This window comes from Corylus avellana, chromosome 1 (genome assembly GCF_965113065.1).
Source record: "Corylus avellana chromosome 1, dhCorAvel1.hap1.2, whole genome shotgun sequence".
NCBI classification, from domain to species: domain Eukaryota; kingdom Viridiplantae; phylum Streptophyta; class Magnoliopsida; order Fagales; family Betulaceae; genus Corylus; species Corylus avellana.
Window position 1 is genome coordinate 16,809,085 of NC_142490.1, and position 12,316 is coordinate 16,821,400.

At 39.1% G+C, this 12,316-nt stretch overlaps 1 protein-coding gene across 1 annotated transcript; it reads right to left on the minus strand.

Annotated features, from left to right (window-relative positions):
* Nucleotides 1-3,796: 3,796 nt before the first annotated feature.
* On the minus strand, nt 3,797-6,068 carry LOC132169249 (protein neprosin-like). Its single transcript, XM_059580313.2, has 7 exons — nt 5,884-6,068; nt 5,175-5,261; nt 4,918-5,091; nt 4,671-4,829; nt 4,518-4,571; nt 4,315-4,446; nt 3,797-4,204 (listed from the first exon to the last, which is right to left on the minus strand). The coding sequence occupies exons 1-7, from the start codon at nt 6,037-6,039 to the stop codon at nt 3,797-3,799; spliced, it is 1,170 nt and encodes a 389-aa protein (XP_059436296.2). The 5' UTR covers nt 6,040-6,068.
* Between the last annotated feature and the right edge of the window lie 6,248 nt (nt 6,069-12,316).

Below are 12,316 nucleotides of genomic sequence, written 5' to 3' on the forward strand. Positions count from 1 at the left end.
ACTTTAAATTAGGGCTGCTCAAGAGGGTCGATTATAACCGACTTGATAACCGTTAACCGCTTATAACCGCCACCCGCTTTAGTAATTGGTTTTTAAAAAAATGAGTTAAGGGTCGGGTTTTTGGTAAAAATAAATAGCTTATGTCAAATTGGTGGATGGTAAAATGAGGCAAAATCCTATCGACATGGCATTAGGGGTGCAAAGGCGGTTACGGTTAGCGGTTAGTGGCAATAACCGCTAACCGTAACCGCCCTAGCGGTTAGTGGCCGGTTAGCGGTTAGTGAAATAGATAACCGCCCGCTAACCGCCTTTTTAAAATTTGGCTTTTTTTTTTGGCTTTTTGGGCTTTTTTTTACCCTCATTTTTTTTTCTTGTATTTTTAATATCTTCTTGGGCCCAATTGCTATAAATATTTGAATTGTCATTGGATCATATGATTAAGTGTTGATCTTATAAACTTACAAACAAACAAAAATACTTCAATTGTAGTTATAAGTAACACATTGTTTAATCCAATGTCAATTACTTAATTTGATATTATATGAATCACATTGTCATTGTCATTGTACATGAATAATTGATTAAGTATTGGAATTGTAATTGGATCATATAGTTAAATATTTATCTTATACATTTATATTATTCAATATGCATATAATATAACTATAAGCAATTATATATATATATATATATATATATATATATATATATAAATTCAAAATTGTTCAAAATTGTTAATTTTCTTTTTTTTTTCTTTCAAAAAATGGTTAAATTTCTTTTTCTAAAAAATGTTCAAAAAATACATTAATACTTCAATTGTGAATATAAGTAACACATTGTTGAATCTAATGTCAATTACTTAATTTGATATTATATAATCATATAGTCTCATTAAATTATATCATATGATTCATATGATTAATTATTTAAATTCTTATCATATTTACTTATAATCTTTTTTCTTTGAATTGAACTTAATATCTAATGGTAAATGGCAATGTTCAAACTCCTAAATCCTAAATTCCTAAAGTATCTAATAATGCTTTAATTAAATTGTAGACTTGTAGTTATAAGTAACATATTGTTTAATTCAATTGAATCAATTGTGATTATCATTGTACATGAATCATATGATTAACTTGTAGACTTATGACTTATGAGTTATGTCATATTATATATGTATTATTTATTATTATATAATCATATGATTTAATGATCAAGTCATCATGTGATATAATCATATCAATTATAGTGATAATATATAAATTACTAAAATTATAATGATAATACATTAGTACTTAAATTATGTTTATAAGTAACACATTGGTCATTGTTTAATCCAATGTCAATTACTTAATTTGATATTATACGAATCATATCATCATTGTACATTAATAATATGATTCACTTGAAGTCTTGAATAAAGTATTTGAATTGTCATTGAATCATATGATTAACTATTGATATTATACATTTATATTATTCATATACATATGTAGACTTATATAGACTTATAGGTTTATAACATACATTGGAAATAAGTCTCTAGATATTTAATTGTTGTATTAGTATGAATTAGTATACTTATGAGTTATGTTATATTATATATGTATAATTTGTTATTATATAATCAAATGATTTAATAATCAATCTCATGTGATATAATCATATAAATTATAGTGATAATATATTAATACTCAAATTGTGATTTAATTATTTTTCTAAAAAAAATTGTGATTTAATGATCAAGTGATTATATGATATAATCATATAAATTATAGTGATAATATATTAATACTCAAATTGTGATTTAATTATTTTTTAAAAAAATTGTGATTTAATGATCAAGTGATTATGTTATATGTATAAATATTTTTATAATTATAATTATAAAAATATATTATATAAAAAGGCGGTTAGCGGTTAGCGGTTACGGTTAGTAGACCCAATAACCGCTAACCGCTAACCGCTAGGCGGTTATGGCGGTTAGGCGGTTAGCGGTTAATGCGGTTAGACGGTTAGGCGGTTAGGCGGTTGGCGGTTATAGCGGTTAGCGGTTAGCAGGCGGTTAAAAACCGCCCGCCTTTGCACCCCTACATGGCATGATAATCTCACATTGACTGTCATTCTCACTCCAAACACAAACACCAAGTTATGGCTTGGGTGAAGCCGAATTCTATAAGTTCTAACAGATTTTTCAACTATCATCGTCAAAAGGAAAGATCGGGCCCTCAACCAGCAAAACCATTTTTGTTTTTCTTAATGAAATGGGCCTGGCAGAGCCGAAGGCCTGCTTCGTTCAGCCCGCAACCACAATGGATTCCTTTTATTGGGCTGAACCAAATAGGTGGGTCCTTTTTAAAAAAACTAAATTAGATTTGCAATGGGCTGAACAAAATGGGTCAGCCCACATTTTTTAAAAGACATAATTAGAAAACCGGGCTGGGCCTTCGCAGGTAATAACTACTTGTTGACCCATCTCCATGACCCGAATTAGCTTATCCCGGAAGCGACCAACTCTTTAAGACATTTTCGTATAGGGGTGGCAAAATGGGTACCTGATACAACCCGATTATGACCCGCGGGTACCCATTACACGATTAACCTATACATAGACACGACCCGTTTAGCTAAACGGGTAATCAGGTCTGACATGAAAATAGCTGGGTATCCCGACACGACCCGTTTTACCCGTTTAAAATAACCGGGTCTAATCGAGTAGACACGACCCGACACGAATTCTATTTGACAACAAATTAACAAACAATCCCAATTCTAGTTCATTCACCTTTTATACAAAACATTTCAAACGACAAAAGATTAATAAAACCAACCAATAAGAGAGTAATTCTTACTCTCCCAACCCCCCGACCCAACATGCATCTCTTATTCTTTTACAAGACTGGTTGCAGGAGATGATGATCAAAACACAACACTTCTCTTTGTGACTGCGTAGCTTCTGCTTATCGGATAAAACAAATTCGCCTTCTTGGTGCCGATGCCAACTTCTTCAAAATCACACGGCCTGTCCTCGTCGATCTTGCCCATTCCGACGCTAGAGCTCTTGGGCAAACCCCTCGATCCGGCCATCATCATCGCCGACTGCGCCGCCTGCTGCTTGAGAATCATATCCACGCCAATCCTATCAACCGAAGTCCTAGTCGAGGCAGCTCTGATGAGCTCTCTCAAATCGTCATCGTCGCTGCACCTCAAGGTCCTCGACGAGCTGGCGCTGAAGCTCTTCGGCAAGGTGACCGTGCTGCCCATGCTCTAGCTGTGGCCTACTCCCTGTTCAAGACTCGAGAGGGAGACGGAGGGAGAGTGAGAGACCGAGACGTGAGAGAGAGAGCAAGCAGAGAGTGAGAGATGGCTATCGGCTTATGCTTATCCAGTTATCCTTTACGGAAAAAAAAAAACTGGGTCTAGCGGGTCGACCCGCCAGACACGAAATTACAGGGTTTTAACCAGGTATACCCGATTATGACCCAAACCCGATAAGCCCAAACCCAATACCTGTTTTTTCGTGTCAGGTTCGCGGGTCGTGTCAAAATTGTCTGTCCTATTTCCGTACATGAGACAATAATAATAAATAAATAAAATATCAGAAATGAGAAATTGAACTAGAAAAGGGAAAAATAAGACAATAATAATATAGATATAGTTAAATTAAAGCTAAAAAAAAAAAAAAAAAAAAATGAAAGTCATTCTATTTCCGAGAGAACAGAACGATGGTCACATAGAATATTAAAAATTTGAGAAAACTCATTATTACAAAAATGGGATGTTAAAATACAACTCAAGCTCCTTTGATTCCACCAGGACCATCATATAGAATCAGACGTCCCCAATCTTCTTCAAAATATCCAGCATCTACGATATTGTATGTATGTGGATCAGATGCATACAACTCTGTATCGATTGGGTTGACAAAATGAAATTTTGCATTCTCATATGCACATGCAATACGCCAGCTAAGAGCTGAATAATATGTGTTCCAAGACCTCGTATTTGGAAGAATACCAGTGCCCATTGGGGGACTAGGCTGGTCCAATGGACTGTAAACTTCTCCTCCCCAGTCAGCTTGATTGGCATACTCGCTTAATTTTCCAAATAGTGTTGGGGGCCAAAATCCAATTATAGAATTCTGTTTAGTGATGTACAGTGTCCAAAGAAAGTTTGTTGAATTTGGTTCACCATGAATTTCCTGGCATGTGGAAGCGAGTGAATAAAATCATATTCAATTATAAGAACATGTATTGATGGCTATCTGTTTTTTCGTTGGATTAGTTTAGAAAATTATATTAATTTTCTTACCTTACTGATTCGCAATTTTTCGGAATAGTTTCTTCCATCTGGATTAACGAAGGTCCAACCTAGAGGTATCTCAGAATTGACGTGTACATATCCGGGACAATCATGATTAAAACATTGTGTTCTTCCATCAATCTGGTTACATTCAAGAAAAATGTAAAAAAGGAAAAGGAAATTACTCGACACAATTATCTACTAAAACCCACCATGACATGAGTAAATAGTCGAGTCTTGTTGTCTTTGAACAATAAAGGATTTACCTGAAAATAGATTTACATTATTTGTATTACTTTTTTTTTGTTTGAATATAGGAAAAAAATTCATAACTATTGAAAAGCTATTTTACATTAGAGAATTACCATGAAACCGGTTTTTATGCTGTCAAGACCGCTTGAAATTGTCATCTGGAATGCCCTATACTGGGATCCAATGATTCCACTTGGGTTAAATAAGGAAAAATCTGATTCAATTCCGTCAAGCTTTATTTCGGGATAAGCTTTTGTTCGAAGTATTGCATACTGCATGAAATAATTATGCTATTAATTCACTTGCATCACTACAATAGAATAGATTCTTTTGTGATCGAGCACAAAAAATAGTACTTACATGATGTCCAGGTTCATCATCTATATTTGATGGATGTATCTTTGAAAGTATTTTGGCTCTTATCAAGTCATCTTTATTGACTCTTCTGATCGGAACCGTTCCATAAGGACAACCTATACCTTTAAACCCAATATCTTTGGTTTGCATTCCTTCTACAAATAATTTTTGTTTCATCTATAATAATACTCTAAAAGGTTAGAAAGAATATCAATGGCATGAGATGAGATTGTAAAAGAAAAAGGTTTCATTAGTTCGACCTCAAATGTAGTATTCTTCCAGAAAGGGTGATTGAAGCCAGGTTGTTTGTAGAAATCAATACAGTCGTATATATCTCCATCTCCAATCTATAGATGTTAAATTAAATGAAAGTACATTATCAAGTCAGCAAATGGTTGTGGTGATGATAGAAATAATATTGTAACACTTATTTAAATATGGTTTGAGCTCTTTTATTGAGTTGCTAGGATAGGGAATTTGGTTTTTTATCGTGATCAACTTCATCATAACAATAAAATAATAATAATAAAAAAAAACAATCACAAGTTCAATAATGTCTGCATTATAAAAAAAAAAATAACAATAATAATAAAAATTACTTGGGGTGCATTTGAGATTGCGATTTCACAAGAATAATTTGCATTTTTAAAATATATCGCAAAACGTAACGCGTTTGACATTGGCATTTAAAAAATACTTAATCTAAAATAGAAAAAAAAAATTCTGCGATTTCTGTAAGCAGGCTAGGGGTGCTTATTTGAAAATGCGCGAATTTAAACCAAAATCACGATTTCGCATAACAAATATTTGATAAAAAAATATTTTTTAACATGTTTTACCAAACGCCTTTGCAATTTTAAAAAGTAGTAATTTCAAACAGTTTTTAAAATCGCACTTATTGAAACTGCAATTCCGAACGAATACTTAGAATCGATGAATAAAAAAGGCTTTAAATTCCAGAAATCTTACTTGAACGCTTTTAATTGCAAACTTTTTAAGATTTATAAGTTGCTTCTTGAATTCCAACACTTCCTTTGTAGATAATTCCCAGTTTGCTTCAACCAAATTGTTGCAGACATGGATAAAGCATAGGAAGATAACTATAATATCCACCCTTGAAGCCATGAGCGACAAATTGGTTTGCCAAATCTGAATTTGTTATACACATATAAGAGTAGTAAGGAAATGACATTACATGGAGAAAGCATATGGTCCGATTGGCCTTAATATAAAAATTGCATTAATTACATATTTAATTTTTAGGATTTCCTAATAATAATGACATTAATGGAATACAGAAAAACATAGACATTTTCCATCCTTAAATACAAACTGTATTAATTAAAAAGGTTATAGGATTACCAAGTTGGAATAGAAATTATAGAATCCCATTTTGATTAACCACATAATAATGACAATAATAAAATGATGATTTTAGTTTATCTATAAATTTATTATTTAAGATGGATAATGTTTAATGTATTTCTAAGTGACAAAAAAATGTAAGTCCATATGAATTTTTTTTTTTGAGGAATATATTCAGAAACCTTTATTAAGCTCAACTGAGCAACAATCAAGAGGGGGAACTAAGCTCCTCCCTGCTTACAATACCACCAATACTGTGTGGGGTAAAATCCCATCTAACAATATCCGTGACATGGGTCCTAGCCATAGCAGCTAGAGCATTCGCAGCCTCGTTGGCCGATTTTTTGACGTGGGTGAAGATTGAAGAAGCTAAACTCCTAGTGCCTGTCTTAATGTCTTCTATCAAATGCCCATACTTGCTATTACACTGAGAATCCGAATTAATTGCTTGCACTACCTGCAGTGAGTCGCCTTCAAAAACCACATTCTGGAAATTCTCCTCCTGACATAGAATAATTGCATGAAGAGCAGCAAGTGCTTCCGCTATCACTGGTTCTACATCAATCTGTTGGTGTTTGCTGTAAGCTACTAGGAATTTTCCCCTCTCGTCCCTTGCAATAACACCCAAACCTATGCTCTTGTTATAAGGATCCACCGCGGCATCCCAGTTAATTTTAACTGTGTTGGGAGGCGGTGGCTGCCATCTCGCTATGTCTGCCTCAGCTGCGTGGTCTTCCTGATGACTGGTGGGAACATTAAGTCTCCGGAAATCCTCAAGCCCAACCTCCGCTTCTTTCAATACTTGGTTAGGGTGTTGGAATAAACCCCCGTGCACTACTCTGTTTCTGCGCATCCAAATCTTTCTCGCAGTAACGGAAAACAATTCAACCTCCCTCTTCTCACACCGTCTGAGGACGTCCGAGAAAAGTTGCCTGAAAGACCCTCCGTTTGTGATGCATTTTTGCAACTTAACAATACTACCGCCCCACACATCATTCGCAGAAGGGCATTCCCAGGTGATATGCATCACTGTTTCAGTATCCCGCAAACATAACGGGCAAATCTGGTCAGCACACACTCCTCTGCGAAATAGATTGTCCTTCGTAGGAAGGAGATTGTGGCAAGCTCTCCAGATATGCATCTTGACTGCTGGAGGAACCATCATACCCCAACACCTCTTCCATATCTCATCCTCATTTTCCTTCACTGAGCTGCTCGGTAATTGGCTCTCCTTCATTTCTATCCCCAAGTGATATGCACTCTTAACAGAGAAATCTCCATTTTTTGTGCACCTCCAAATCAGCTTATCACGAAGGAGTAGAGGGCTAATTGGTATATTAAGAATTGTTGAAACTTCTGTGCTGAGAAAATGGTCCTCTAAGATGTGTCTCCGCCACGATTTCTGCTCTGGATCTATGAGATCACAGACCCGCATATTTTCCAGCAAGGGAGTTTTCGGTGATTGGACTCTAAAAGTCGTTGGTGTAGGCAACCAATAATCTCCCCAGATGCTTATATCCCTCCCATCCCCAACCCTCCATATAGCACCTCGCTGTAAAATCACCTTCGAAGAGAGGAGACTCCTCCATGCGTATGAGGGCCGCGTTCCAAACTTTGCATCGAAAATCTTAGTCTGTGGGAAATATTTGGCTTTCATAATTCGGGCCACCAAGGAGTCCGGATTTTGCATTATGCGCCATAGCTGTTTCGCCAAAAGTGCTTGATTAAACATCGTTAAATCTCTGAATCCCATGCCACCCTTAGCTTTCGAGATCCCCATTTTTTCCCAGCTCATCCAATGGATCCTGGAGGTGTTATCCTTGTGTCCCCACCAGAAACGCTGCATAAGACTATTTAGTTCTTTGCACAAAGATTTGGGGAGTAAGAATACACTCATACAATATGCCGGAATTGCTTGGACCACCGCCTTGATCAGAATTTCCTTTCCGGCTTGTGAAAGGAAATTAATCTTCCAATCATTGAGTCGTTTCCACACTTTTTCCTTAATTCCCTGAAAAGCTTTGTTCCTCGACCTCCCAATTAGTGTCGGGAGTCCCAGGTACTTTTCATATTTATCTGTTGCTTGTAATCCTGACAACCGAGTAATCTCCTCTCTTTTGGCCCTGTCAGTGTTGCGGGAGAAAAATATCGAAGTCTTATCCTTGTTTAATTTCTGGCCGGATGCTGTCTCGTATTTATCCAAGATCTTGGTGAGGCGTCTCCATTCCACAGAGTTAGCCTTGCAAAACAGCAGGCTATCGTCGGCAAAAAATAGATGACTCAATCGTGGCCCTTTCTTCGACGTAGGAACCCCTGTAATAACTCATGTGGTCTCCACGTGGGTGAGCATAGCACTCAATGCCTCAGCACATAGGAGGAATAAATAGGGAGAGAGGGGGTCTCCCTGGCGCAATCCTCTTGTCGGAATAATATTGCCCACCGGTTGCCCATTCACTACAATGGAGTAGGTGACTGAACTGATACAAGCCATGATCAGTTTAATCCATCTTACGTCAAAGCCCATTTTCTTCATTGCCTCCTCCAAGAACCGCCACTCCACCCTATCGTATGCCTTACTCATAATCAGCTTGATCCCCATGAACCCCACCTTACTCCACATTCTTGTCTGCATGGAATGCATGGTTTCGTAGGCTGCTAGGATGTTGTCAGTAATTAGCCTCCCTGGAAGGAAAGCGCTCTGGTTTGAGGAAATAATCATAGGCATAACAACCTTAAGCCTATTTGCCAAAACTTTAGAAATAATCTTGTACAGCACATTACAGAGGCTAATAGGCCTAAAGTCGGCTACAGAAATCGGATTAGTACTCTTAGGAATCAAAGCAATATTGGTAGCATTAATCATACCATTCATACAGGCAGAATTGAAAAAATATAAAGCGGCATCACATACCTCGGGACCCACCGTGTCCCAATGTTTTGGATAAAACCCCGCCGTAAACTCATCCGGTCCGGGAGCTTTGGAAGGAGCCATTTGATCCAAAGCTTGTTTGACCTCCTCCGAAGTGAAATCAGCCAGCAAAAGTATGTTCATATCCGCATTCATCTTCCTGCCAAGGACTGCAGTACTTGCCTCAATATTAGTTGGGCTAGCCGTTGTGAACAGCATCTTATAATACCCCACAAAAGCTTCTTCAATTTCAGTGGCCATGGTGCACATCTTCCCCTCGGCGTCCTGAATTTGATCAATAGAATTTTGTTTCCTTCGTTGTGTGGCACATGCGTGAAAGTACCTGGTATTTCTGTCCCCATGCCGTAGCCATTCTGCTTTCGCCCTTTGTTTCCAAGATAATTCTTCTTGTTCCAGCAATTCAGCAATATCCTCCTTAAGGACTTTCTCTTGTGCACTTCCGCCGGATCCTTGTACCCTTTGAAGAGCCTCCAGCTCCTTGGTTTTTGCATTGATGAGCCTATGGGTTGCTTTGGTATTCTTTTCCACCCATATCTGGATCACTTTTTTACATGACTTCAGTTTACCTTGGATCATTTCCCAGTGATTTCCTCTTCTCGTTTTTTCTTTCCAAGCCTTGTGCACCACTTCTTTGAAATCTGCTTTAACCGACCAACTGTCCTCTATACGAAACCTCCTTGCTTCTCTCCTACCACCAGTCCTCCTTTCATTAAGCACTACAAGAATGGGATTGTGGTCGGAGCTGCGACTAGCCAATACTTGAACCTCCATATTTACGAAGAGGGATCTCCATTCTGTATTAGCACAGGCTCTATCCAGCCGCTCCTTGGTAAAAGCCCTACCATCTCTCCCATTATTCCAAGTAAACTTGGGTCCTTTAAACCCCAAATCACATAACTGGCAGTCTTCTAGGGTTCTTCTAAACGCCTCCATTTGTCCATTCGCCCGCGTAGCAACTCCCCACTTCTCGGATAAAGTAAGTATCTCATTAAAATCTCCCAAGCACAACCATGGGGTTGGTGCCATAGCAGCCAAATGGCGAAGTAAGCCCCAAGATTCTTTTCTTTTGGCTGTCTCCGGATGTCCGTAAAAGCCCGAGAATTTCCAGTCCGCCCCTTCCCTTCCAACACTGACTAAAGCATTAATGTGGCGACGACTATAATTTTGAATAACTACCCGAATATTTTCTCTCCACAGCAATAAAAGACCTCCGCTTTTTCCAACACTGTCCACCACAAACATGTTATCATACCTCAACTTTATTCGCAAAAAATCTAAATTCTTATTATGTATCTTGGTTTCCATAAGGAAGACCAAGTCGGGTCTCTTTTCTCGCACCAGCTGGTGGAGATCTCGAACTGCCCGAGGGTTCCCAAGCCCTCGGCAGTTCCAACTTGAAAAACTCATTGGTGATGGCGGGGCTGTTGAACAGCCTCCGCCGAATCGTCACTCCAATACTCCTGCACCTCATCTCCATATTTGTTTCGTTTTCCTTCTTCGCGGGCATTATCAAAGGAGACGCTGTTAGCTTTCCTTTTGCCCGTTGATTCTCCTCCCCCCGTAAGTCCTTCCCCAACCTTATTTTCGGGCAAGCCTTTATTTTTCACTTGGGTTTTCTTTTTCTTGTTACTGGCCCCTTTACTACCACTGCCCACGTTTTTGTCATCCCCTAGAGCGTGGCCCACCAAGAATTGATCTCCACTTCCCTTTCTTTGCAATTCCTCCACGTCAACCTCCTTGCCCATGACCTGCCAGATCATCTTCTCCTTAATGGTGTCCCATTGACCCACATATATGCTTTTTTCCTTATTGGCCAAGATCTTGTCGTTACTATTTTTGTGCACCGCCTCCTCCATAATCCGTGTATTAATTGATTCATCTCCCTTATTCCTGCGCCCCATAATTGGCATTCCCCTGATTTCCGCCTTTTTGACTCCCCTAGCAGAATCTTCCCATTCTTTCCCCTTCTGACTCCCATGAATGGTGCTGCTCTGTTTGGAAAGTGACGGACTGCTTCCCTGATCTGTGGGTCCGTCCTGCCCTCTTGCCGGCGCCGGCGAAGTACCAGTAAACCTATCTCCGGTATCCTCCTCTGCACTGCCGTCCCCTTTTTCATTCTCCTCTTTGGTTTGATGCGCCGTGTTAAAAGCACTCGAGGAATTGGCGTGGCCTTTCCTTTCTCCGTGAGACCTCCTCCATCCATGTCCACCACCAACACCTCAAATCCTGCTGCTTGGAGGAGGTACCCGGAGACATAGCCCAAACTCTGGTTCCGATCCATTCTCCCCTGTTCTTCTTCCTCCTGGTTTCTGACACCCTTTGGCACCATGGCGAATGATTCCGCAATTAAAGCAGAACCGCGGGATCTTTTCATATTGGAACGGAATCCATATAGATGTGTCACGTAACTTCAAGAACCTTCCCCTTGACAGTGGTTTTGACAAATCCAGAATGATGCGAACTCGGAGGTATTCTCCCCACCCGAAGTCATTTTCGTCCACTTCGACGTCTTCCACCGTACCAACCGACGCCCCTATACGCTCCCCCATCTCCTTGCTCATGCATGCCAAAGGTAAGTTGAACATGCGCACCCAAAAGGCTGCTCTTTCAAACTCCATCTGAGATGGCGGGATTGTACCATCAAAATCCTCCAGTGATACCAGGTCGCCATCAAAATTCCAGGGTCGTCCCTCCAGTATCCGACATTTATCCCACTCGTTCTCAAACTCTATAAGAAAGAGATTAACTCCTAAGGTTTTGAACGTGACCCTTCTAGTTGGTTGCCATGCCCTTATCAATGGAGTCTTCAAAATCTCCTTGCCCACATTTCTGTCAGCCAGCAATTTGCCGAATACACACGCTGCTCCCCTTTGCACCAATGGCTCTATCGCTGATTCTGGCACCTCCACCTCCACACTTTCTTCCTTAAGCAGACTCAACTTCTCCCATTGTCTCGTCAGATCCTCCGCCATAATGCTACCTCTCTCCGAACAACGGTTCCTTCTATTTGCAAACGAGTTGGATAAAATCCCTACAGTCGCCTCTCACCCTTGGACAAGGATAGAGGTTAGCCGCTTCACCTTTAGGTTTCTTGAGAGAGAACCCTAG

Bases quoted from the DNA above. Each gene is read 5' to 3' on its own strand.
- LOC132169249 (XM_059580313.2), bottom strand. From the start codon at position 6,039: ATGGCTTCAAGGGTGGATATTATAGTTATCTTCCTATGCTTTATCCAT. The intron at 5,092-5,174 runs GTCGAACTAATG...GTATTATTATAG, and splicing joins GGAAGAATACTACATTTGAG to ATGAAACAAAAATTATTTGT. The intron at 4,205-4,314 runs GTAAGAAAATTA...TCCACATGCCAG, and splicing joins AAAAATTGCGAATCAGTAAG to GAAATTCATGGTGAACCAAA.